Below are 26018 nucleotides of genomic sequence, written 5' to 3' on the forward strand. Positions count from 1 at the left end.
TTTACAACTCTAACATTCCCCTGGCAAAATGCCAGGTGTTATTTTGACTTGTTTACAGACTCTAACAACATTAAGTCTATCAAGTGAAAAAAAAGAAACACCTTATAATAATTACTATTTTCATTATGGGAATGTAAAGTACCCCCTTAACTGAAATGACATTTATTCAATTCACTTTCTTTGGAAGCTGAATTCCCATGAAGCACTCTGGGAAATTCCAATCTTGCAAAAGCTAAAAAGAGTTGACACCAACTGCAGGTCATTGGTATGTGCTCACGCTGCTGCGAAAGGGTAATGAGGATGGATTTCTCAGTGAACTATTGAGCGAAGGCTTGCATGTCCTGCAGGCTTGTCAGTCCCTGGACCAGAGGGAGACGCATTTATTAATACTTCTTTGATTCCCTTTAAAATTATAATTATATGTGCTAGTGATTATTGCAGTAGGTATCAGTCTTAACCCCAAATATCTCGTGTATAAGAAATATAATTTTGTTTTTCTCTATCTTTATTTGATTATGTTTTGAGCCCTTTCTACCATGAAGTTCCCTGACTTTTTCTCTAAGAGGTCCACCTTTCTATGTCAGATTACAAGTGCATACTAATTCCTGAGAGGCCAGCTGGCAACACTCTGACTCTCTGGAGCTTCTGTGCTGTGCTAGTCCTTTATGGTACTTTTCTGCTACGTTGAGCCCTTCCAGGAGGTACTCAGTGGCTGTGGATTGCTCTGCTTGGATAGAGCTGAGGCTTCTTCTCTGGGAAAACAAGGTACAGGGTCTGTCATGGACACTAGCATCTCTAGTCTAATCAGTTTTGCTCAAGGCAGGAGAAGGGGCAGGGAAGAGGGTTTTTTTTGTTGTTGTTGTTATTGGTTTTTTTTTTGTGTGTGTATGTGTTATTGTTATTTTTGTTTTGTTTTGTCCCTTGAGCCAGGAAATACATACACTACTTCAGGGAAGAGAATCTGCCCCTCAGAAACACCCAACACCCCAGCGTAACCTATGTAATAAATTATACTACCAGAGACTTGGCTGTATTTACTTCTTCTTTATTGCACCTCTCTTCTAAAAAATATGAGCATGGGTCACTAATGACCATTTAAAAAGTTGCAAAACAGAAAAGAGAAATACCAGGAAGAAGGAAAACTCTTGTATATATAAATATTTTTAAAATGTCTTCTGACCACTCTCATTAATTTTTATATTTCTATAATCAAAATTCATTTCTTTTTAATAATTTTTTACTTGTTTTAATTAGTTATACATGACAGTAAAATGGATTATGCACTTTTACATATCATACATAGATGGGATATAATTTCTCTCTTTCTGAGTGTACATGTTACATATATACATAAGGTAATAATGTCTGTTTCATTCTACTATCTTTCCTATTCCTACATCCCCTCCCCTCTTCTTCCATCACTTCCCTTTACCTAATATAAGGTAGTGCTATTCTTCTCTAGTGCCCCCACCCCCTGTCTTATTGTGAATTAGCATCTGCATATTAAAGAAAACATTGGGCCTTTGGTTTTTGGGGATTGGTTTATTGCACTTAGTATGATATTCTCTAACTCCTTCCAATTACTGGCGAATGCCATAATTTCACTCTTCTTTAAAGCTGAGTAATATTCCATTGAGTATATATACCACATTTTCTTTATCCATTCATCTATTGAGGGTCACCTAGGTTGCTTCCATAGTCTAGCTATTGTGAATTGAGCTGCTATAAACATTGATGTGGATGCATTACTGTAGCATGCTGATTTTACTTCTTTTGGGTATAAACCAAGGAGTGGGATAGCTGGGTCATGTTAGGGTCCATAAACAAGTCAAGTTGGCGCCTGGCACTTTGCCAGAGGGAGTGGTTTGTGAAGTAACGCCAGCGAGCCATTAGGATGATAGAGATTCCTTAATGACTGACTGCTGTGTCTAGATTATGTCAATTAAGTTAAGCTGTGTGTAATTATTAAGATGATGAGGATTCCTTAATGGCCAATTGATGTAAATTGAAACAAGTTGTGTATAATCAGTTAAGTGTATATATACCTCTACTGTCTGACAATAAAGCGGCTCCAGCTGTATCAATCTTCACAAGTTGCTTGTCACTCACACCCCCCACCCCCCCACACCCCCGTTATTTTGCCCAGCCAGCCGGGCTGCGGCAGGGTCAAATGGTGGTTCCATTCCCAGTTTTCTGAGGAATTTCCATACTGTTTTCCATAGTGGTTGTACCAATTTGCAGTCCCACCAGCAATGTATGAGTGTACCGTTTTCCCCACATCCTCACCAACATTTATTGTTTTCTGTATTCTTGATGATTGACCTCCTGACAGCAGTGAGATGAAATCTTAGTGTAGTTTTGATTTGCATTTCACTAATTGCTAGAGATATTGAACACCTTTTCATATATTTGCTGATTGATTGTATATCTTTTTCTGTGAAGTGTCTATTCAGTTCCTTAGCCCATTTATTTATTGGGTTATTTGGTTTTTTGGTATTAAGTTTTTTGAGTTCTTTATATATTCTAGAGATTAATGCTTTATTGGAGGTGCATGTGGTAAAGATTATCGCCCAGTCTGTAGGCTCTCTCCTCACATTACTTAGCTGAGAAGAAGCTTTTTAATTTGAATCCATCCCATTTATTGATTCTTGATTTTACTTCTTGCACTTTAAGAGTCCCGTTAAGGAAGTCAGATCCTAGACTGATGTGGTGAAGATTTGGGCCTATTTTTCTTCTATTAGGCACAGGGTCTCTGTTCTAGTGCATAAGTCTTTGATCCATTTGAGTTTATTTTTGTGCAAGGTGAGAGAGGTTTAATTTTATTTTGCTATATATGAATTTCCAGTTTTGCCAGCGTCACTTGTCGAATAGGCTGTCTTTTCTCCAGTGATTGTTTTTGGAAACTTTGTCTAGTATGAGATAACTATATTTGTGTGGGTTTGTCTCTGTATCATTGATACACAAGTTTATTTTGGTGCCAGTACCATGCCATTTTTGTTACTATAATTCTGTATTATAGTTTAAGGTCTGGTATTGTGAATTTAAGCTCCTACTTCACTTTTCTTGCTAAGGATTGCTTTAGCTATTCTGGGTCTTTTATTTTTCCAAATAAATCTCATGATTGCTTTTTCTGTTTCTATGAAGAATGTCACTGGGATTTTAATAGGAATTGCATTAAATCTGTATAACACTTTTGGTAGTATGGCCATTTTGACAGTATTCTGCCTATCCAGGAGTATGGGAGATCTTTCCATCTTCTGAGGTTTGCTTCAATTTCTTTCTTTAATGTTCTGTAGTTTTCATTGTAGAGGTCTTTCACCTCTTTTGTTTGATTGATTCCCAGGTTTTTTTTTTTTTTTCTTGAGGCTATTGTGAATGGGGTAGTTTTCCTAATTTCTCTTTCAGTGGATTCATTGTTGATGTATAGGACTGGGTTGATTTATGGGTGTTGATTTTATATTCTGCTACTTTGCTGAAATCATGTATTAGTTCTAGAAATTTAGTGGTGGAATTTCAGGTATCTTCTAGATATAATATCATGTCATCAGCAGATAGCAATAGTTTGAGTTCTTCTTTACGTATATGTATCCCTTTAATTTCTCTATTTTGTTTAATTGCTCTGGCTAGAGTTTCAAGGATGATGTTGAATAGAAGAGGTATTTTTGTATTTCTGTAATCAAAATTCATTTCTTAAACATGTTTCAAGGTGGGTCCTGGGTCTCTGATACAGATTCTCCCCCTCTGAATAAATAGTTCCATTTCCAGCCCTGCTAGGGTGCAAGCACGAGACATTTTCTTCAGAGTCTTCCAGGTTCTTGCTAGGAGTCTGCATCTGACAGCCTTCTCCCTGCTGTTGGGGTTTTCTGCATCTTTTAGTGCTTAATCATCAGGCAGAGGACAGGTCCACATTAATAGGCTTAAAACATACCTTCTATGCTCTTCCTTTAGGCATTTTCTTAGGCATCAGAGAATATCATCATGTCAACAATCTGTAAAAAGATCACATTCACCTTCATTTCCTTTGTTCTTTTAATATTCTTGAAAATATTCGGGAAACTTAAGGTACTTGGAGTTCTTATAAAGATTAGTCTGCTAATCTTTATAAGAACTGCATTACATGATTATTATAAATCATTGAGTATAGTGTGTAGTGTGTTGCTGCTGTTGTCATTGTAATGAGCCTGTGACCATCACAATTCCATCTCCCATTCTTCTTTAGTTTTGCCAATAGTAGCCAACTTGATAGGATCATATTTGCAATTCTCATTTATCTTTTCTTTTTCTCAAAGTATTTAAATAATTGCAATCTTACTTGTTGAGTGTGTTTCCTGGATCATTTTGATTAGACATATGCCTAAGACGAAATATGTTTTTATAAACTTGGGAATTTTAGTACATTAACATGCTAATCAAGAGAAGACTGGACACTCCATTACTAAATTCCATTGGATTTATGGAGGTTGGCAAGAAAGGGTCCACAGAGTCCAACAAAGAAAAATGGGCATTACAGATGGGATTTGTGAAAAAACAGCATTTGAAAATTCTCTGGGGTACCATTTTTAGAGTTCTCTTCCTATAAGCATAAGTTAAGGCGACACAAAGGAAAGACTTTTTTAAAAATTTGTCCCCTATTTTCTCAAAACCAACATGCAATTGCCCTAGTGAGTTCACAGTTGTGATATTACTCCTAACTGTAGTTGTCCATGACTTTGCTACATACACTGCTACTTCTTCTAGCTTCAATGATACACAGTTCTGATTGAACACTCATCACATGCCAGGTGATGAGCTATTGCAAGGAATGGAGTAGTGAATGGGACCAACATGTTTCTGTCATAACAGAATTGTAGAGTCATGTGGGTGAGTCAAGGATCAAACAATGAATTACACAAATAAATTTGTAATGGCATGAGTGACAAATATTTTGAAGGAGAATAAAGTACTATCAGAGCACCAGAAAGAGTTTACTAAGGAAGTGATGTAAGATCTGAAGGATGAGTAGGAATGAATTTCACTGGAGTCTCAAGTGCAGTGGGTATGATTCGGTTTAAGACACAGTACATATGGATGCAGAGATAGAGGGGGAACGGGGCACATTAGAAGGATGCCAGAAGTGGCTGATATGATGGAATAGCAGTAGGTAACCCAAATGATCAGGACACTAAGGGAATAAGGTAGGGCCTGGTCAGATAGGTACTTGCATGTCATATTAACTATCTTGTAATTGTTTATTCTGGAAAGAACAGGAAACTGAGGTTTTTTTAAAATTTTTTAATTGATTTTTTAAAAATAAATGACAGTGGAATGCATTACAATGCTCATTATACATATACAGCACAATTTTTCATATCTCTAGTTTGTATATAAAGTATGTTCACACCAATTCGTGTCTTTATATATGTACTTTGAATAATGATGCCCATCACATTCCACCATCTGGCCCCCTCCCTTCCCCTCCTACCCCTTTGCTCTATCTAGAGTTTGTCTACTCCTCCCATGCTCCCTCTCCCTATCCCACTATGAATCAGCCTCCTTATATCAGAGAAAACATTTCGACATTTGTTTTTCTTGGGATTGGGCTAACTTCACTTAGCATTATCTTCTCCAACTCCATCCATTTACCTGCAAATGCCATGATTTTATTCTCTTTTATTGCTGAGTACATTCCATTGTGTATATATGCCACATTTTTTTATCCAGTCATCTACTGAAGGGCATCTAGGTTGGTTCCATAGTTAAGCTATTGTGAATTGTGCTGCTATAAACATTGATGTGGCTGTGTCCCTGTAAGTATGCTGTTTTAAAATCCTTTGAGTATAGCCTGAGAAGAGGGATAGCTGGGCCAAATGGTGGTTCCATTTCCAGTTTTCCAAGGAATCTCCATACTGCTTTCCATATTGGCTGCACCAACAGGAAGCTGTTGATGGGCTTTTAGCATGGGGATATCATCCAGATAATACATTGCACTAAATTTGAATTATTAAACAACACATGGTAATAGGGAAAAATAATTGATGACAGGGGTGGAATGAGGGTGGATCAATATATTGTGGAAGTTTATATGTTATTGGATTTCTAGCCATAGGCCAACTCTAGGGCTTCCAACAAATCACATACAGTCACTTACCCCAAAAACAAATGGAAAAAGTATTGGTAAAAAAGCAAGAAAAGAACTTTAATCAATGTAGCTATACATAGAAGACCATGGACAAGTTTTTTCCAGCCCTGTTTTAGGGGTTACTTGTATGAGCATTGTGTTTAAATAGAGGGAGAATTAGGGCAGCGGCAAGAGGGTATTGTAACTCTGCAGCCTTGGTCAAAATGATCTGGTCTTTTACCAGCTCAAGCCTGGTTCTTCAAGGTCCTGGGAGAAGTTGTTATCATCACTGCTTGAGGAAGCAATCCATTTCCCTTGGGATGATTGCTCATGTCAAAGGGGAGCATCCTCAGTTTCTGTATTGTGGTAATCACTGTAACTTAGTGGTTGATGTCATCAGGGGGGATGTCATCATGGGGGGATCTGTTTGTGAGGCTTCACTGTTCTTGCAATCCAAGGTTACTGCAGGTTTAGGGCAGTGGGTAAAGACTTTTATTCCATGTTCCAGGGGTGTGAAATGGGGCGTTTTAACATCTGGCAGTTGAAGATCCCCACAAATATTGATGATGTCTTGTGGTTTTTAGCAAAAGCAGCCTCTAAGTTCCTGTTACATAAACAGGTAGTTCATCCTCTCACACATGAAACAGAGAGGGGAGCTGGGGTTAAGGTGGCCACAGCGGCGATGAAGAAGCATCAATAGGGTAGAGTGACATTTAGGAGGTAAAACTGATGAATGAGTGATCCGATGTGATCTTTAACATTGTTATGTACATCTTTAGCATACCCATTAGACTACATAGGTCAAATAGGTGATTTTAGTTGTTTCTAGATAGAAAAAAAAGTTAACATTGTGATTTTGCCATGATACTGCTATTTCTCAGACTTTTTTCCAAGCATAATAACTTGAAAATTATTTTCCCAACTAGAAAAGAATTTCAAATACTATTAAAATTGCTGTTTTGAAAGAGAAATAATTATTTCTTTTTAAAAAAATGAGACGAGCTATTCTGTCTGCCAAAATGCAGCTAGTGTTTTGTTCTCTCTCATTTGTACTTCATACAAATATCTGCTACTAGAAAGAGAATGTACTCTAAAGCAGATATACTCCATGTGACCATTACAGTGACAGTTTTTTCAAAGTCACAAAGAAAAATATTATCTTGAATATGCTCCTGTGCTATTTTTATTCTTAGGCAGTTATTTCTTAAGTTACCTAATGGAGAATGCCATGCTTGATACCATCCCACCCTTCTGGGTGTTTTTAAAGCCTGTTTGCCTGGCCCCATAACTGCAGTGCTGCCTTTTCCTGAATCTCTAGTAGAAAACATAGAAGGCCTCCAGGTAGTCCAACATTTACTGACTATAAGCAGAACTATATGCTCCGTTTTTGAGCAGAGACACATCTTAAATGTTTCCTCCTCCTTTGCATGTTTTCCAGTTTGCTTTCTGCACAGGGTAAAGCAAACAGAATTCTGACTCTCCTGGAGAGTCCAGAATGCCTAGGTGGTCAGTAAACTGAGCGAGGAAGTCCTTGAGAACAACAATGTGTGGTATTTGGCTTTATTCCATCTCTGGCTTATTTGCGATTGTCTTTTCCACTTAACTAACACAAAACAGCTGAGTAAATGATTTTCTTCCACCTCTCCAGGGAATCTGGAGAGCTGAGCTGAAGCATTTACTGTAAGTAAAGTCAAAGTTGAGTGGAGCCATATTTATGGGATGAGAATACCCCATAAATATCTCTTGACAAGTATCAGAGCCTTGGGAGTTCTGAGGCCACCACCTGAGCCAGCCCACTGAACTGGGACAGAGATGGGGCAAAGAGCTATAGGCAGATGGGGGGGGGGTGGCAAAACCCTCAGTTCCTCATGCTAGCTGCATACCCATCAGACAGACCCCCCTTCTAAATATCTTTTGCCTAATGGGCTTTGCAAGGCCTCATTTGTTCACCGGCTATCACTGCTAAGAATAGATTCACTGCAGTTGTGGGAAAGGTTTAGCATAAGAAGAGCTTGAGAGGGCTCCTGAGCTGTTTACCTTGAGTGATTCTTGGATCTCAAGTATTGATGTTCTCATCCAGCAAAGCAGAACAATATCAACGATATGAATAATGCATGTGTGGCACAGGGAAGATAGTAGGTGTTCAGAAGGAACTGGTGCCTGTTACTGCTATTGCTGTAGCTAGTCTATGGACACATCATTTCTTATTGCTGCTTGAGGGTGCCTTCTTGTGTTAAGCCCCCAAACCTTAATGTGTGTACTCAAGCAGGAATTCAGTCTGTTTTCATTGCATATAAAGGCACGATGTGTCACGATTCATATAATAAACTGTGAAGGGCCCTTGGGAGTAACTGTCTGCTCTGGGTAACAGTTCAGGGGGCTGAGAAGTCTCAATAGGCAGTTTGTTGCCTGTTATATGAGATTTAATATAATTTTCATGTGTTTTTTTCCCTCCTTTTTCTCCCCCACCCGTTAGATTGCAATCATTTATGGAGTACTTATTCTCCCCTTACATTCTTAGAAATGTAGTAATAGAGACAAGAGTATTATAGTATGCAGACCACTGGGTTAGGCGCATGGAAATGACATTGTCATTCTCATTTCCACTTGAAATGCTTGTGTGACCTTGAGAAAGTCATTGAATTTGTCTGGGCTTTATTTCCTCCTGCACAAACTGTGAGCTGTGAGATTCCCTTTCCACCCCTGCATTCTAGGGAGTTAGTAGGGTGTGGGTTTAGTGATCCTAAAAGACTCACTTGTGTCAGAATGCTGTGAAGTATACTGTCTTGAGAGTCTCTTTTAGCCTTTAGAATTTTTAGAAAGTGGAGTTCAAATCACATATATTGATAAACAATTTTTTAAGGTGGTTTTCTGTCTCTGTGGTGTTCGCATCAGCTGATGAGTCGTTCAGATACATTTCTAATCTATTTTTCCTGCCGAGCTACTTTTAATGGATGTTCTAGCCAGTGGCGACTAATACTTTGTAATCAAAAATGATAAATAACAGATGCAGTTTGCTTTGAAGTCAGAGGTATCTGTCTATAAAGGTGAAATGGATAGAGAATATGTTATTAGTGTCAAACATAATATAATTCTTCAGAAAGAATCAGTGATGTTAGCAACAATGCCTATGCCTCCATGAAGTATGAATGTCCTGTCACAATTCTGTGACAGGAATCATGGATACCGTTGAAAGTAAGTTTTTATACCTATGAAAATGAAGTTGTATTTGGAAGCATTTATTTTTTTCCAGGGAAGATTTCTTAGGAGATTTATTGGAATGCTTTAGCATACATATTTTTTAGGCCATTGGACATGTTTTCTGAAAATAATTTTAGTGTTAAGGATTATTTGAATTATAAAAAATGCAAAAGGATGCTTTTAATGAATGGCCTTAAAACTTAAATTCCTTCCCACCTGAAAATATTTGTGTTTTTATATTCTCTGTTGTATTCTTAGCAGCATCTGGTGACAAATGACTCAGTAATGAGTATGTGAAATGAGCAGATTTTCTTTGAAAGTTCATAAAGTATTGAGTATTTCAGTGCATCCTCTGGTGGTGGATTTACTGATTATCCTGATAGATACAGAAATCTGGGCTTGGAACCTCACAACTCTTCTTGTTTTCATCAGTATACCTGCTTCCAAGATTCCCTCCCAGCTTTGGGTTTGCTGCTTCAGATCTAAAGAACTCTGGGAAACCATTCAGGTTGTTAATACAGTGTATGGTAGGTTGCAAATAGGCTTGTACAGGGGGTCACAAGACCTTCTCATGGGTAAACCAGCAGTACCTTTAGAATACAGATTGTGTAAGAGATAATGTCTCATTAACTTTCATATTCCCAGAGTCTGATGTACTACCTGTCAAATGGTTAGTGATGAATAATTGTTTAAATGAATGAATACCACTTTTTCTCATTCTTGTGTTCTTGGATGTATTTTATTAAGTGAAGTTTCTTATATAAGCATCTGCTAGGTAAGTGAGCTATTACTTTATTCTAAAGTTGTTGCAGATGCCTTTGGAGCAATGAAAGTTACTACATAAATTTTGAGCGATTTCTTGAAGATGAAGTCTCTTGCAAGTGAGTCACTGTTGTTTTATATCAGATTTTATAATTCTGTGGTTTATGATAGTGCTCTGGTAGAATAATTATCCACAGATATTTTAACTTAAGATGGTAAAGTTCTGCATTATGATTCATGTCAGTCCTCAACCCTCTTTCCCAAGTTAAAACTACAGCAATGCCAGGATAATAAAAGCTGTGGCTAGGAAAAATGAATAATAAGGCAAGCATCTCTTCCTACTGCATGAATGGTATTAAATCAGGGTTGCCACTTCAAACAGTGATATGTACTATGCAGAAGCAGTGGAGAGTGTGTTGATTTTCTCTGACCTGAAGAATCCCCCCTTTTTTGGCTGCAGACATTTTAGTGGGCACCACACCTAAATTGAAGGATATAGCAGTCTGTCTCAAATATGATGATTTAGATTGGGTAACATATTCATCTAAACTAATCAAGTTAAGGGATAACTTAATTAAGAGAATAAAATTTGCCAGCACTTTTCTGCTTCTGGCAGAATATTACATTAGAGCTTTCACATATTTGAACTTCCTGCCAAAACACAGGCCAAAGACAAAAAGGAACCAGTCAAGAATTTGAATGTGACCTCAGTTCATCAATGCTACCCTTCAACGTCCAAAGAACTTACTTGAAAACCACAATTTTAATTTGTTAATTAAAACTGATGTGGCTTAAAATACTTAGCAGTTTATTCGATAGTAACTGAATTTAGTTGTACTGAAAGCATAGTAAGTTGCAGATAGAAGACAGATAATATATTCAAAACCACCATCCCTTTTGTATCATTGAAAATTTTTTTCAAGAATGCAATATAGCATGAGTTGAAGTTTAGAGCAATCTTAGTAACTAAACTTTTTAAATATTTTAGGTGTTCTAAATTTTGTTTAATTTTATAATCTGGTACCTGTGTTCTAATTAAGACAAAAGTTGGAACTGATATTTAAAATAATAATTTTATTATTTTTCCTACATTACTTATCCCAAATATATATTCTGAATGTAATCACATTTTATGTATGTGGTAAATTTAAAGATGATATTCTTCTTTTTTTCTGCAACTGCTCAAATTTTTAATCTTCCATTTCTGAAATTGGACAAGAGATATAAGCTTTCTCCAACTACAGGCCACATTTTACTTCAATATGTTTTCTGAAAACCCCTCAGGGCTAGGTGATTTTCACTCTGTGTATTGAAAGTTTGTTGCCAATAAAAGTGAATAAATCATGGAACACATTTTCTTCCATGCCTGAGAAATGCAAATTATTACAGGTCAATTGCTGAAAGGTCTTGTCTCCATCTCCTATGTCTTTTTTTTTTTTGCAATTTGTTTTTCATTTAGTCTAAGCATACACAATTTACTTTGCATTTACTTGTTATTTAAATGTTTTCAGCTGTCGCCAAAGTTTGCTTTAACATGAGGAACTGTTCTCACTTCACTCTGTTTTTCTAAATGTACCCTCTAATGTTTACAAATATATGCACTTTTTATCTCATGACAGCTACTGTCTAAATTTCCAGCTCTAGGAGGGAGAAATCATTGTTCATCCACCACTTTCATTTGTTGTTGCTTTTATGTCCAAAGGAATATTAACCTGCCAATAGGAGACCATGGATAAGCTAATAAGCAAATCTGCAATAGTAGCAATTTTAATTTCTTAATAGTTATATTTTGTCTTCCACTGATTTAGGAAAATGTTACTATTTGGTAAAATTCTGTATGACTGGAGGATGTGAAATCTAAGAGAATAACAGTGATTTATCAATATAATTTATAAAGTGATAATTATTTCAAATAACAAAAAGGCTACCATAAATGTTTATAAGTAACTGGAGAACTTTTAATAAGAAATCAGTATTATAATGGTAAGAAAATATATTAGTCAAATGCTTTGAAAGGAAGAACAGGAGTACTTTATAGGATGTAATAAATGAGTTAAATTTGATATTAAAATTTTCAAGATTGATTATAAGTGGCTTGACTTTTCTTGTCTTTATTTAATCCACATATCAAATATCCTGAATAGAAAGTTGCATGTTTTTAATATCTAAATAAATAGTGATAAAATGACAACATTGTTAAAAAGCCTCAGTGCTTTTCCAGAAAGTTTAATTTTATCCAAAACATTTTTTAACTAATTTTTTCTTTATATATGACAGCGAAATGCATTACAATTTTTATTACACATATAGAACACAATATTTCATATCTCTGGTTGTATATAAAGTATATTCACACCAATTCCTGTCTTCATATATGTACTTAGGATAATAATGCCCATCACGTTCCACCATCATTTCTAACCCCATGCTCCCTTCCTTACCCTCCCACCATGGGAGGAAGAGATAAACTCATTTTATCCAAAACATTTTATGTTGTTTGAAAATGATTTTTAAAAGTTGGCTGCAAACTTCAAAATTTTAGACTTTTAAAGTTGTATACTTCTGAAATTTCTCTTTAGTAACTGGACTTTTTTTTAATAAATAGTAAAAAATTTACAAGTGTATTCTGACATGATAGAAGTTGCTAAGACAATTAAAGTGCTCCAGAATATCTGGACTATAGAGCATGTAATAACATGCCAAGTAATAACAACTATCCCAAATTTCAAAGTTCAAAACTGTAGGTAACTGTGGGAACATCCAGGGCAGGCAATGGAATCTGTTAGTGTTGAGATCATCATTTCCCACAGGTGTTCTCTGAACCATGACCACTCAGTGCTGCCATGACACACCCCAGGATGTGAGTAGACAAACCCACAGGCATTTTCCTGAGTAAAATCTGACTTTCTAATCAATGAAACCCATTCTTGTGTTTCAGCAAGAGGAAACTCTTGCTTGTGGTGAGTGAAAGAAGATGAGGGTTATTTTTCCATGTTAATCACCCTTATAAAGTGACAGGAGTAATTATCAATGTAGCCCAACATGTTAATGCCAAGAATTATAGGTTTGTATGAACTAGAAGAGGATGTGAGGAAGAACTGGGATGACTGTAGTTTGAAACCGTTGTCTTATCGTCCTGCTTAAGTAAGACATCCTCGTTGTCACACATAGTCCCAAATGCAGATGCTTGTTTGTCTGGGGATACATGTTTCTGCCACAATGCATGTGGCTATGTACGTGCCCTACTGTTCCTACAAATGTAATGAAAATACAATTAATTAATTGGAAATTTGAGTGGATGATCAGATTTGGGGGGAAAGGGAGAAAATGTATTTCTCTAGTCCCTGTCAATTAATATGCTTCTCGAAGTGTGAAGTACCTTAATGATCCTCACAGTTGTGCAGGGGCAGAGGTTAACTACTTAACCTTATAAAACTTTTTTCAGGTTCAGATGATATATTTATATAAAGGGAAAGAGAGGCAGCCATTTTTTTTTCTCATTGACTCAATATATGATTACTTGCTATCCTTGGGAATAAATACATGATGAACCTTTTGGATAATGCCAAGGGGTATGTCTATAGATAGAAGCCAAAAATGTGATGAACATCAATAGGCAGCCCTCTGGTTTGCTCATTTCTTGATCTCTTTCCAATGAAGACTAATTAATCAAAAGATATGATAAATTATAAGCTAATGTTGTCAACTTCAATACCCACCAAATATTAAAACTGTCCAGCTGCATTGGTGCACACCTGTAGTCCTATGTAATTGAAGGCTGAGACAGGAGAACAGCCTAGGAGTTCAAGGCCAGACTGAGTAATATAGTGAGACCTAGTCTCAAAAAAAGAAAAAAGATAGAACATTTTATTTCTACGGTTCTAGGGGCAAAATTTCTATACGCAATTCAGTGCTGTTGTTTCTTATACCACCTTACTTTTTCAATCCTGTATCAGTTTAAGTTTTTCTTCATGCAGTTTCCTCTGTAAGCACCAACTGAAACTGAGGACAGTTATTTAGAAAATGAAAATATATTTAGGATACTTCAGCAAGTTATTTTTTAAAACATATTTCTCTTCTGAGTCTCTTAGGGTATGAACTAAATCATTGGAAACATGAAAAATTCTGCTTTATTAAAATCCTGGCTTTAGGGCTTTGCTTTAAATGAACCATTGCCTAACTAGAAAAATATTAGTATTGAGCTAGATATATAGGCTTTGGAACATAGTAATTTTAATGGGAGCAATCATTTATTATCTGTGTATTGTCTTCTTGCCACCACATTGTATCATTGATCCTCATAACTGCCGTACAAGTTGGTGCATTTATTATTTTTAACCTAATGTAGGTAAGGAACTAAAGTTTGGAAAGTTGAAGTAATTCTTGCAAGTTTACATTACAGATCAGAGGCGGAATGAGATTTCAACAGGAGAAAACTGAGGCAGAACCCCCATTCTTAACTGCTACATTAAGTCTGTGTTCCACTGAAGTTTATCATTTCACACTGATTGGGTTGGGAAGTGTGTAAACTGATCTCCATCTTCATGTGCGTAGCAGAATGTGTCTCTTAGTATCCACACCCTTGTTTTTCTGCCTGTAGGTCCCTGGGGAAGGTGTACAGGAGACTGTGGGCCGGGAGGAGTCCAGAGTCGTGCAGTATGGTGTTTTCACGTTGAAGGGTGGACAAGTCACTTATCTAACTGTGATGAGAGCAGCAGGCCTCCAACGGAAAGAAGTTGTTTCCGAGTCTGTGACTGGCACAGTGACCTCTTCCAATGGGAGGTTTCTGATTGGCACCACTGTGTGCTTGTTCCTTATGCCCAGGGAGAAGTCAAGCCTAGGACTTTGGAGTGTGTGACCGCTCAACACGGACTGCAGCACCGAACAGTACGCTGTCTTCAGAAGTTGAACAGAACCGTGGTGGCCAGTGACATCTGTGAACACTTTGCCCCTCAGCCCCCCACAGAACAAGCTTGCCTCATTCCTTGTCCCCGAGATTGTGTTGTATCAGAGTTCTCCCCATGGTCCAAGTGTAGCAAAGGATGTGGGAAGAAGCTGCAGCACAGAACTCGGGCGGCCATCGCGCCCCCTCTGTATGGCGGTGTGCAGTGTCCCAATCTGACCGAGTCCAGGGCTTGTGATGTTTCCATCTCCTGCCCTCTTGGGGAAGAGGAATATACTTTCAGCCTTAAGGTTGGACCGTGGAGTAAATGTAGACTTCCTCATCTTAAAGAAATTAGCCTCAGCGAAAGAACTGTTCTGGATTTTAGCTCTGATTCGAATGAGCAAGTCACCTTTAGACATCAAAGTTACAAAGCACATCACCATTCCCAGCCCTGGGACATAGAGATCGGCTATCAAACTCGACAGGTTTGGTGTACAAGAAGTGATGGGAAAAATGCCCTGTTGAGGTAGGTGGTCTTTCAGTGCTTTCTTTAATTGGCCTAAACTATTTTCTTATGTGATTTTATAAGGCTTTTTGGTGATTTTCTACAAAGGGAAAATTGTAATAAAGTTTATAATTTGGGTTTTTAGAAGTTTCATTGAAGAAATTTTAAACTTCCATTAAGAAATGTTAGAAGTCTCATAGTCAAAGCATCCATGCATTAAATTCTAATGTGATTCCTAGGGTGGTCATAAAGGGAGGTCAGCCATTTCCACATTTTATCAAGATAACAACGAATAGAAACACAGGTCTTTTGTTAGTTTAATAATCAGTATAACTGAGTATTTCTTTATAATAATTAACACATTCAAGTTCACTCCCAAAATTGTCATGGGAATTATGTCAATGTTTATTTTATTTTTTTTTTAACAATGATTTTGCTTTTTAAAATTTGTTTTGCAGGGTTCACGTTTTTTTTTTTTTTTAAATGAAAATTTTCTCACCTCTGAGTTGTTGATTTTTTTTAATATTAGTTAAAATACCAAAAGTTATTCTAACAGGGCTTTTTTTGGTATTGAACTGATAAAAAGGTCAACTTACCCCAGCAGTAATTAGAATTACCTATCTATAAATGGAATTAACTCTTAAAAGCAAAAGTTTAGATTTGAAAATTATATCTATGAAAATGTGGTCTCCTTAATATTCCATACTGTTTTTTTCTGCTGTGAGTATTATAAAGAATTTTCTTATTTACTTTACTTGTTTTTACTATATATATTTTTTAAAATTAGACTTTATTTTTTAGATCAGTTTTAGGTTTTCTGGTTGGGTTATGAGGGTAATGCTTCCTAGAATCAATTGGAAAGTATTTTCTCTGCTTCTTTCTTCTGAAAGAAATTTTTAAGAGTTGGTATAATTTTTTTCCTTGAATATTTATAAATTTATTTGCATAGCACAAATTGTGATGTTTTCTTTTTTGGATGGCTGTTAATTATTGACTGAACTATTTAATGTATTCACACATAATTCAGATTATCACTTGTCAATATCAATTTTATTAGATTGTGGCTTTTAGGGAATTAGTCTAATTCATGTAGATGTTTAGGCATAAAGTTGCTCGTAATAGTCCTTTATTGTCCTGTTAATAGTTATAGGATCATTAGGATATCATTTTCTTTCATTTATGATATTAATATTTTGTGTCTTTTTTGTGGCTAGTTACCCTGAATAGAGCTTTATCAATTTTGTCAGTATTTTCAAAGAACTCACTCTAGGTTTTAGTGATTTTTTTGTCCATTGATGCCTTCTTTCTAATTAATTTGATTTTGCCTAAGATCTTGATCAACAATAATTTTATTGTTTTTAGATTATGAAAAATATAAAGTTAAGATATTAATATAACAGACATATTAAATATTATCTAAAAACAGAATCAACATACATTTTAAAAGAATATGAATTTAAATAGGAAAATTTTAATTATTTTCTTATGATTGCTTTATATTTACTCTTTTTCTAGTTTCATAACATTATCAGTTTTTGATATTTTTTTATTTTTTTTTCTTCATGTATTTTGCTACTCAGGTAAGGTATATATCATGATTGCAATGTTGTCTTGGAGACTCAACCTCATTATTTTATAATGTCCCTATTAATCCCTGACAATTTTATTTTTTGATGTAAATTCTCCATTTTCTGAAACTATTAGAATTACTGTATTTGATTAGTATAATTATCATATATTTTTCTTCATTCTTAACCTTTTAATCATCTGTGTATATATTGAAAGTGGGTTTCTTGTAGATGACATGTAGTTGGATCTTCTTTTATTCACTGTCTTTAATTTGTATATTCAGACTATTGAAGTTTAAAGTGTTTGTTGAAATATGTGGATTAACATCCACCATATATTTTTTTTTTTACCATTTTCCATTCATTGCTCTTGTTCTAGTTGATATTATTCTATTTGGGGGGGGAGGGGTATCAGGGATTGAACTCAGGGGCACTCAACCACTGAGCCACATTTCCAGCCCTATTTTTGTATTTTATTTAGGGGGGGTGTCACTGAGTTGCTTAGCGCCTCACCATTGCTGAGGCTGGCTTTGAACTTGAGATCGGATCCCCTCATCAGTCAGCCTCCCAAGGTGCTGCTGGGATTACAGGCATGCTCTACCATGTCTGGCTGATATTATTCTATTTTATCTTTGCTCTTAGCGTATCATTTATATTTTTTAACCTTTTTTGATGGTTTCCCTAATGTGCTTGCAGGAAAATTGACTTTCAAACAAGACCCTGTGCTTTGCAAGTTGTGTAGGTAACTTATAGCAGTTTTTCCAGTTCTTCCAGCCAGCTATCCATCATACTACCACATCATTCATTTCACTTATTTATAACCTATAATCACTAAATACATTGGTGATATCATTTTAAACAGTTTTTAATTATATATCAACTATGGATAGGGAAAATAAAAGATTTTATTTTATCTTCATTTTTTTCTCCAGTGACCAATCTTTGTTTTGTAGATTTGATCTGACCTATGTTGTTTCTCTTCTCTGAAGAACATATAACATATTTTAGCAAAGTCAGTCTACTGGTGACAAATTCTCTTAATTTTTGTTTGAGAAAGCCTTCTTTCTTCTTCATGTTTGAAGGATAATTTCATTGGACATAGGATTTAAGTTGATAGGGTTTTGTTTCTTTGAATACTCTAGTTGTTTTTACCATCTTCTTTAAAAAATTAGACTTTTTTTTTTTTAGATCAGATTTAGATGTTTGAAGTGCATAGTGTTTGAAGAGAAGGTTGCTATAATTCAGATCCTTTTCAGTTGGATAACATGGATTTTCTTCTATTATCTGGCTTATTTCCAGATATTTTACCTTTGGGTTTGATTTTCTGAAGTTAAAATATAATTTGCCTAGATGTCATTTTTTGATACTTACCTTATGTGATATTTCCTGAGCTTCATATTCTTGTGATATGGTTTCTGATATTAATTGTGGAAAATTATCTGCCATTACTGCTTGAAATACGTTTTTTCGCCTCTTTCTTCAGTACTGGTGGTTAAACCCTGAGCCCTAAAATATTTTTTCTCTTCTTTTCTCTCCTTTTTCTCTCTGATATTCTCATGTGTACGTGTTTCACCATTTGTAATTATACTACATTTCTTGGATATGCTGTTATTTACAAGGTGTTTTTTTTTCCCTCTTTTTTTTTTTTGCATGTTTGGAAATTTCTATTGACATTTCTTTAAGCTTAATGATTCTTTCACGGTCTGTCTATAATCTCTGGACAGGCCCATCAAAGACACCTTTCATTTCTGTTACAGTGCCTTTAATTTCAGTCATTTTCCCATTCCTTTTTAGAGTTTCCCTCTCACTGCTTACAGTGCTCATCTGTTCTTAAATATTGTTTATTTTTCCTGCTAGAATCTTTATTATACTAACCACAGTTTTACATCCCCAGTCTGATTACCCCAATATTGCATTGAATCTGGCCCATAGTCTAGCTAGAATACCATGTTAGTCCATTTAAGATTCTTAATTTATTTTTTAAATATTGTTATTCATCTTTTGGTATACCATGTAATATCTTATTAAAACTGGACATGATACACTGAGCAAAAGGACCTGAGCTAAATGGGCCTTTAATATGAAGTTTTATGTTCACCTGGTTTGGAGCTACACCAGGTCTGTTTTATTTGTTAGGTGTCAGAGGCTAAAATTTAATTGGTCTCCTTATTTCTTTTCTTTTTGTTGATTTTTTTTTTGTTATTATACTTTTTCCTATTATCTTTGAATTATTACAAATACTTCTTCCTAAATAAGGTCTGAAATATGCAAATATTTCAGTTGTAAACCAGTAATAAGAAGAGAAGCCATATATGTGATGTGCTAAATTTGGGGGATAGGGGAAGTTTCTGTAGTCCTGTTATTTGGACCTAATATTTTACCAAGCTTGAGTCTCTGGGTGTTGACATTATAAACGTTTTTTATCTCCCATCCTCAAATTTAGGTAAACTAAGAAGGTCATAAGGAGCTAGAGATGAATATTTTTCTTCTCCCATTTTGATTAAGGTCTGGTAAAATCTCAGTTGGTTTGGCCATGGTAAAATAATTTCTTTGAGGGAAAATCTTAAGAAAAAAAAGAATTCTCTGGGTCACTTCAAAATGTCTAATTTTTTTTCCCTCCCCCTACTGGAAGCATAAAGAGAATATTCTCTGATTTTTCACAGTGTTGTTGTTTTTTTTTTTTTTTTTTGAGTAAAACTCATGAAAGTATCTAGCCCCCACTAGGGTTGGTGCCCTTTGAAGTTTCTGCCAAGCTTATCTACTTCTAACCTCCAGTAATTGTTAATCATATTTTAAAAATTGTTCTGCCCTGATGTTGACCCCATTGGTGATTTCTGTTCCTGGCTTTTCCATCAAATAACTTATGACTCTTTTTATCTGATAGTTGTCTCTCCAATTTGAGGGGCAGTCATTTGCCTTTTGACTTCAAGTCTCTGATGGATCTAAGAAGGGTTGTTGATTTTCAGTTTGCATCACTTTTTTCTTATTGTGAGCATAAGAGTGACTTGCTCCTAACAGCTCTGAATGGAAGAGAGAATTCTCCATGATTTCTTTTTCATCTTAGATAGCATTTTGAACCAAAACAGCTTCCTTTGCACCATTCCATGAAATCAATAACATTCATTCATTTAGTAATCAAAGATTATGAAATGACTCATATACTATTATGAAAATATTAGAGTATTATAAAAATATATTATTAAGTGAGGCCATCTCTATTTCTGTAACTTCCACTGCCCAAAGCAGAAATGTTACTCTTGACAGCTGTGTGATTATGTAGTCACTACTATTGTCTCATTTCTTTTCAACTTGATGAACTGTGTTGACATTGCCTAATAAAGGAATTTTGTTAAAAAGCTCACATTCATCTCTGAAAAAATACACATTGTTTTCTTTTGTGGATTTTATGCATTCAGAAAACAGTGATATTTTTGTGCATCTGTTCATTTCTAGTATGAACTTTAATCATTGTAATTTATCCTGATATAGATTTCTTGTACTCTGTACTTATATCTAACTTCAGATCTATTTCTTTTCGGTGATCTCCATGATACTCTAGGGACAAGAGGCATTTTGTTTTATATGTGTTGACTATGGTTGTCATCACATTTGGAATAAGAAGGGCCTATCTTTAGTATCATAATATAAGCTCCTGGTCTTGCTTTGCTGAAAGTCACTTTCTCACTCTAGATCACTACAGAGCTATAATTAATGCTCTTTATTAGCTATCTCATTGATCATTGTGACTTTTTATAATCACCTTAAGAGGTTTTCCCTTCACAATTATTATTTGCAATGTGGTAGGCTGTTGTATTGTTCTTGGTGCTCTTCTGCTCCCTCATCATTGATTTCTCTCTTGTGTTTAAAGATATTTTGTTTTTAATTGTCTCAGCTCATATGTTAATTTTTGTCTTATTTTGACAAGACTTTCTCTCAAGTTCCACTGTTGCATTTTAGAATAGCTGCTGTACAGCCTGTTCATCATTTTTGCTCAGATAGCATTGATACCATTATCGACTTTTTACACTAACTTATTTTGTGAAATTAAATAGATTATTCAGTTTTTGTCTTTGTTTCATTCTTTTTCCATTTTTTCATAGAAACATATCTGATTAAGACATCTGAGTTGTAGACTAGTCAGACTGTTTATGAGAGCAGTGAATCATATTGTTTTTGAATAAATCTCAGATGAATGTGTTTTATTTTGATACAGAGGAGCATGTGGTATGGACAATCTTTAAGAGCTCTAATCATTTGTACATGTTAAGCATACTTTAAATTCTCAGACCACTTTAATAATATAAATATTCTGTAATATCCCTGTAAAGGAGCATCCAAAATATAATAAATTTTAAATACTATATAAAGAACCATCAGCTCAAAAGCTCAGATCTTATTTTTACTTTGTTTGCTTGTTGCTTTTTCTTTTTTAATATGTACCACTAAAGTAGATTTGGAAATAAATTTTCCATTTCTATTCATCTCCAAACATGAACAAATGCAGACCCCAAACAACACAAGTCCTTTTCATAATTTTTTCTTTGAAAGTAGTTGGGAAAAAATGGATACATTTCCTTTTGTTATGCTGGTGAGAATGCAAATGGAGGACATTTACTTTTCTTTTTCCCAATTCATTTTCAGTTTCATACCTTGTTTCCCCCCTCTTCATCTATACTGATATAATTTTAACTTGAATCTTTTGGATATTGATAGGGTTTTAAATCAAAACTATACATGGTTATACTCAGAAGAGTGAGTGAATTCCTTCATATATACATTCACCACCACCCCACTCCACCCCCGTCTTCTATTTCTTGCAATTAACCAGTTTCCTTGATTCAAACTTCCTTCTTTACATCTTCTTACTTTCCCTACATTCGTTCACAAAAGGTGGCACCTGGTACTGAGTTTTCCACTTAGTGTTATTTACTGGGAATTGCTTCATATCAGTTACTCAACATCTTTCCCATTCTCTTTTACAGTTCCATAGTCCTTTGTTGTGGTGTGCAGCCATAATTTTATTTGAACAACTTCTTATGCATGAATATTTAGATATATTTGAATAATTGACAATTACAAATACTTTTGTCAATAAATTAACTTCTGCATACCTATTTTTGGTATTTTTGGGAATAATCTTCAGGGTAATTTCCTAGAAATGTGATTCCTGGGTAAAAAAAAAAAAGTAAATGCATTTAAATTTTATAAGATATTCCTAATTCTTTCATGGCGGTGTTGACTGTCAAATTCTCTTTCATGGTGTTCTTATTATCACTCACATCTGCTAAGTTATATTTTGCCATTTAAAATAACATTTCTCAGGTCTTGAGGATTACACATGGATCTATTGTGAGAAGGGCATTATCTTACTGTCATAAGGTTTATATATTTATGTCTGTGTTTGTGCACATGTGTGTATTTTGTATTTAATCATATTAAAGAGCTGTGTATCCATCCATTTCTTTTTTCTTTTACTTAATGTTTGTATTACTAATAGACATTGATTTCTGTCAAAAAGTTTTCCAGCATCTTTGTAGATAATCACATGATTTTTAAAATTTAAATATTTGGCAAATTGTGTGAATAAATTTTCTGATAATGAATCATCCCTGCATTCTATAACACCCTCCACTTTGACGTTTTCTTATTGCTCTATCAAGTGGAAATATTATTATTACATTAGCTTTGTAAAAAGTGTGGGCATTTTTTCCCATTTGTTGTTCATATGTTCTAAACAACTTACATATTATTGAGAATATATGGTCATTAAATGTTTGGTAGAATCCCTTTTTGAAACCATCTGTGCTTGATTCTGTTTTTGTGCATGCATAGAGTATTTCTTTGAAAACTCTATGTTGGGTTTAAGTTTTGGTCTGTTTGTGCTGGATTACTTTTGATAGACTGTATTCTTGAATGACTCAGTTCTAGATTTTCACATTTATTTTCATAAATATATATATTCTTTATCAAGAGATTCAATTGCTCCATTTTATACTTTTATGTGTTTTTTTCTCTCTTTCATTATTGTTTAACATAGTTAATGCTTTGCTTGTTTTTTTTTTATTTTTAACAGTATTTTGGGTTATTAATGTGATCTACTTGTTTTATGATCTCTACCTTATTGATTTCTTCATGTTTCTTTACTCTTTAGTTCCTCATGGTTCCTTTGTATTTTATTGTTGTTATCTTTCCAAAGTTTAGAATAGAGGTTTGATTAATTTATGTCCAGTTGTACTGATATACTTATTTTCTTTGATCACTGCTTTAAGTGGATTCTATAGACACTGACATGTAGTATTTTACTGTAATTTTTATAGAAATTCGCTATTTTCTCTGTCTTCTTTCAATGAATTATTTAATGCAAACCATTTTAATTTCCAAATAAAATGGACATTTTCTTTTTCTTGCTTCTAGTTTTATTGCTTTGTAGGCAGAAAGAATTGTTTATAATATGTTTGCTTTATAGAAAATATATTTTCTATTATTGATTATGAGTTATTTCATAAATGTTTACACACAACATTTATTGATTATACTTTTTAGGTTTTTTAATCATTAGTATTTTTTCTGTATTTTAGTTAGTTTTTTTTTTTTTTTTTTAAATCACTGTGACCTAAATACCCAACTTAACTTAGAGGAGGAAAAATATTTTGGGCTCATGGTTTCAGAGGTCTCAGTCCATAAATGGCCAACTCTATTGTTCTGGTCCCAAGTTTAGTCAACACACCATGCAGGAAGGGCCCAGGGGAGGAAAGCTGATCAGCTAATGGTGGGGTCAGGAAGTAGATGGGGGTGCGGGATCAGCAAAGGGTTTCAGTAAACATATACCCTTCCAGGGCACATCCCCAGTGAACTGCCTCCTACAGCCATGCCCCACCTGTCTACAGTTACCACTCAGGCAGTCCATTCAAAGTAGGATGGACTGTTCAAGTTACAGCTCTCAAAATCTAATCTGTCTTAACTTTCCTATGCAGGGATGTAAATACATCACAGTGAATCTTTACATCATGTACCACCACCACAAGGCTGGGATTCTAATTAGAATAAGATTTACTTCATGTTTGTAAAAATATGTCAAAATATACTCTACTATCATGTATAATTATAAAAAAACAAATTTTTAAAAAGTAGTTTAAAAAAATCTAATCATTCTGTCTCTGCATTAACAAAGGAACATTTTGGGAACACCTCATACCTAAACCATAACACTCTACTTGGTCTGTTTTATAGTGAAAAGAGTTGTTAGAGTCTCTGATTATTTGTTTATATCTATTTCTCTGGAAATTTCTATATGTTCTCTATACTTTGTTCTTCTGTTATTTGGTTCATATCAAAACTGCTGTTTTTATTGTGAAATAATAATTTTAATATTTTAAGTATCTTTGTCTCTTCTAATGCTCTTTATTTGAACTTTGTCTGTAATTAGGATTGCAAAAATATACATTTTTGTGTGTGTTTAAATTTACCTTACAAATCTTTGTCCATCTCCTTATTTTCTGCTCTTTTGAATCACACATTTTTAGGTTTGTCTCTTATTCAGCAGCAGCATGGTTTGGGCTTATCTTTATGAGTCAGTACAAACACTAAAATTATTTTATTAAATTAATTAACTTTACACTTATTAATGACTCTTTTCTCTGTTCTCAATTCTGTCATTTTATTTTGTAATTATAATAGGTATAACTTTACATATAACATATGTTTACTTGTTTCTTTGGGGAATAGTTTTTGATTTTTAAATGTAATTCTTTTTTCTATTTAGGAATGGTAGACTTTGCATTTTAGGGGTTGCCTTTATATTTAACACTTGTTGTAGTGCCCTTAATCTGTCACCTTTTCTACCCTAATGCTTTATTAATTATTATATTTGTTTTCAATGATTAGTACTTACTACCTATAATCTTACTCTTCGTTCTCTATTTTCTATACTTGTCTTTCCATATTATCCATTTTACTTTGTTAGAGAATGTGATATTTACATATTATTATTCTTCCCATTACCTGCCTCATTGTTATCTTTTCTGTACAGTTATGTATTTGAAATGCTTAACTTCAGTCATTTTACTAAAGATTTCAAAGTGTTTTAGTCAGCTTTTTCATTGCTGTGACTTAAAGACCGGATAAGAACAATTTTAGAGGAGGAAAAGTCTATTTGGGAGCTCACAGTTTCAGAGATTTCAGTCCATAGATAGCTGGCTCCATTCCTCTGGGCCTGAGAAAACATCATGGGGGAAGTATGTGGCCCAGGGAAGTAGCTGACAATATGTTCAGGAAGCAGAGAGAGACTAAACTCAGCTCACCAAATCTATCCCCCCAAGGTACATCCCGATTGACCTACCTCCTCCAGTCACAGCATACCCACTTTCAGCACTTAATCTCATCAGGGATTAGTTCACTAATTCAATCATCCCTTCTCCAAACCTTGTATTGTCTCAGACATGAGCTTTTGGGGAACACCTCATATCTAAACCATAACACCAAGTTATCTTTGCTTGGATAAGTCTCAACTTCTCATGGATTCTTGAGGAAGTTCACAATGTATAATATTTCCTCAGTTTGTTAAATTCACAACTGAAGAGTGGTTTATTTATATATAATATTCTTACCTTACATTTTCTTATTACTTTTCTTGAAAATGCAACTTCACTACAGCCTTGACATGTGTGATTCTTGTTTCGTTTTGTTTTGTTTGTTTTTGAGAACCCTCTGCTGTTAAGTTTTTTTAATGCATTTTTAAGTTATTCCATCTTTTTTTTTCCTGAAAACTTGTTCTCCCTTTATTTTTTAAGGCTTAACAGTTTTACTAGTATGTACCTAAAAGTTGATTATTCTGGATCACATTTCTGTGGTATGTGGCATATACTTTCAATGTATAGAATCAGATCTTTTATTTTTTTTTTAATGGGAGGAATAGGTGAACTCTAGATAGGGCAGAGGGGTGGGAGGGAAGGGGTGGAGGCAGGATATTAGCAAGGATGACAGAATGTGATGTGCCGAAGT

The 26018-nt window shown here is 34.7% G+C and overlaps 1 protein-coding gene across 1 annotated transcript in view; it reads left to right on the plus strand.

Annotated features, from left to right (window-relative positions):
• Thsd7b (thrombospondin type 1 domain containing 7B) overlaps positions 1–26018 on the plus strand; it is an 814215-nt gene that overhangs the window by 264199 nt on the left and 523998 nt on the right. Inside the window, exon 3 of the mRNA XM_015479140.2 lies at positions 14661–15471. Within this exon, the coding sequence (XP_015334626.1) occupies positions 14661–15471 (811 nt within the window). The remainder of the gene's footprint in view (positions 1–14660; positions 15472–26018) is intronic.

The sequence above is a fragment of the Marmota marmota genome, unplaced genomic scaffold, assembly GCF_001458135.2.
Source record: "Marmota marmota marmota unplaced genomic scaffold, marMar, whole genome shotgun sequence".
NCBI classification, from domain to species: Eukaryota; Metazoa; Chordata; class Mammalia; order Rodentia; family Sciuridae; genus Marmota; species Marmota marmota.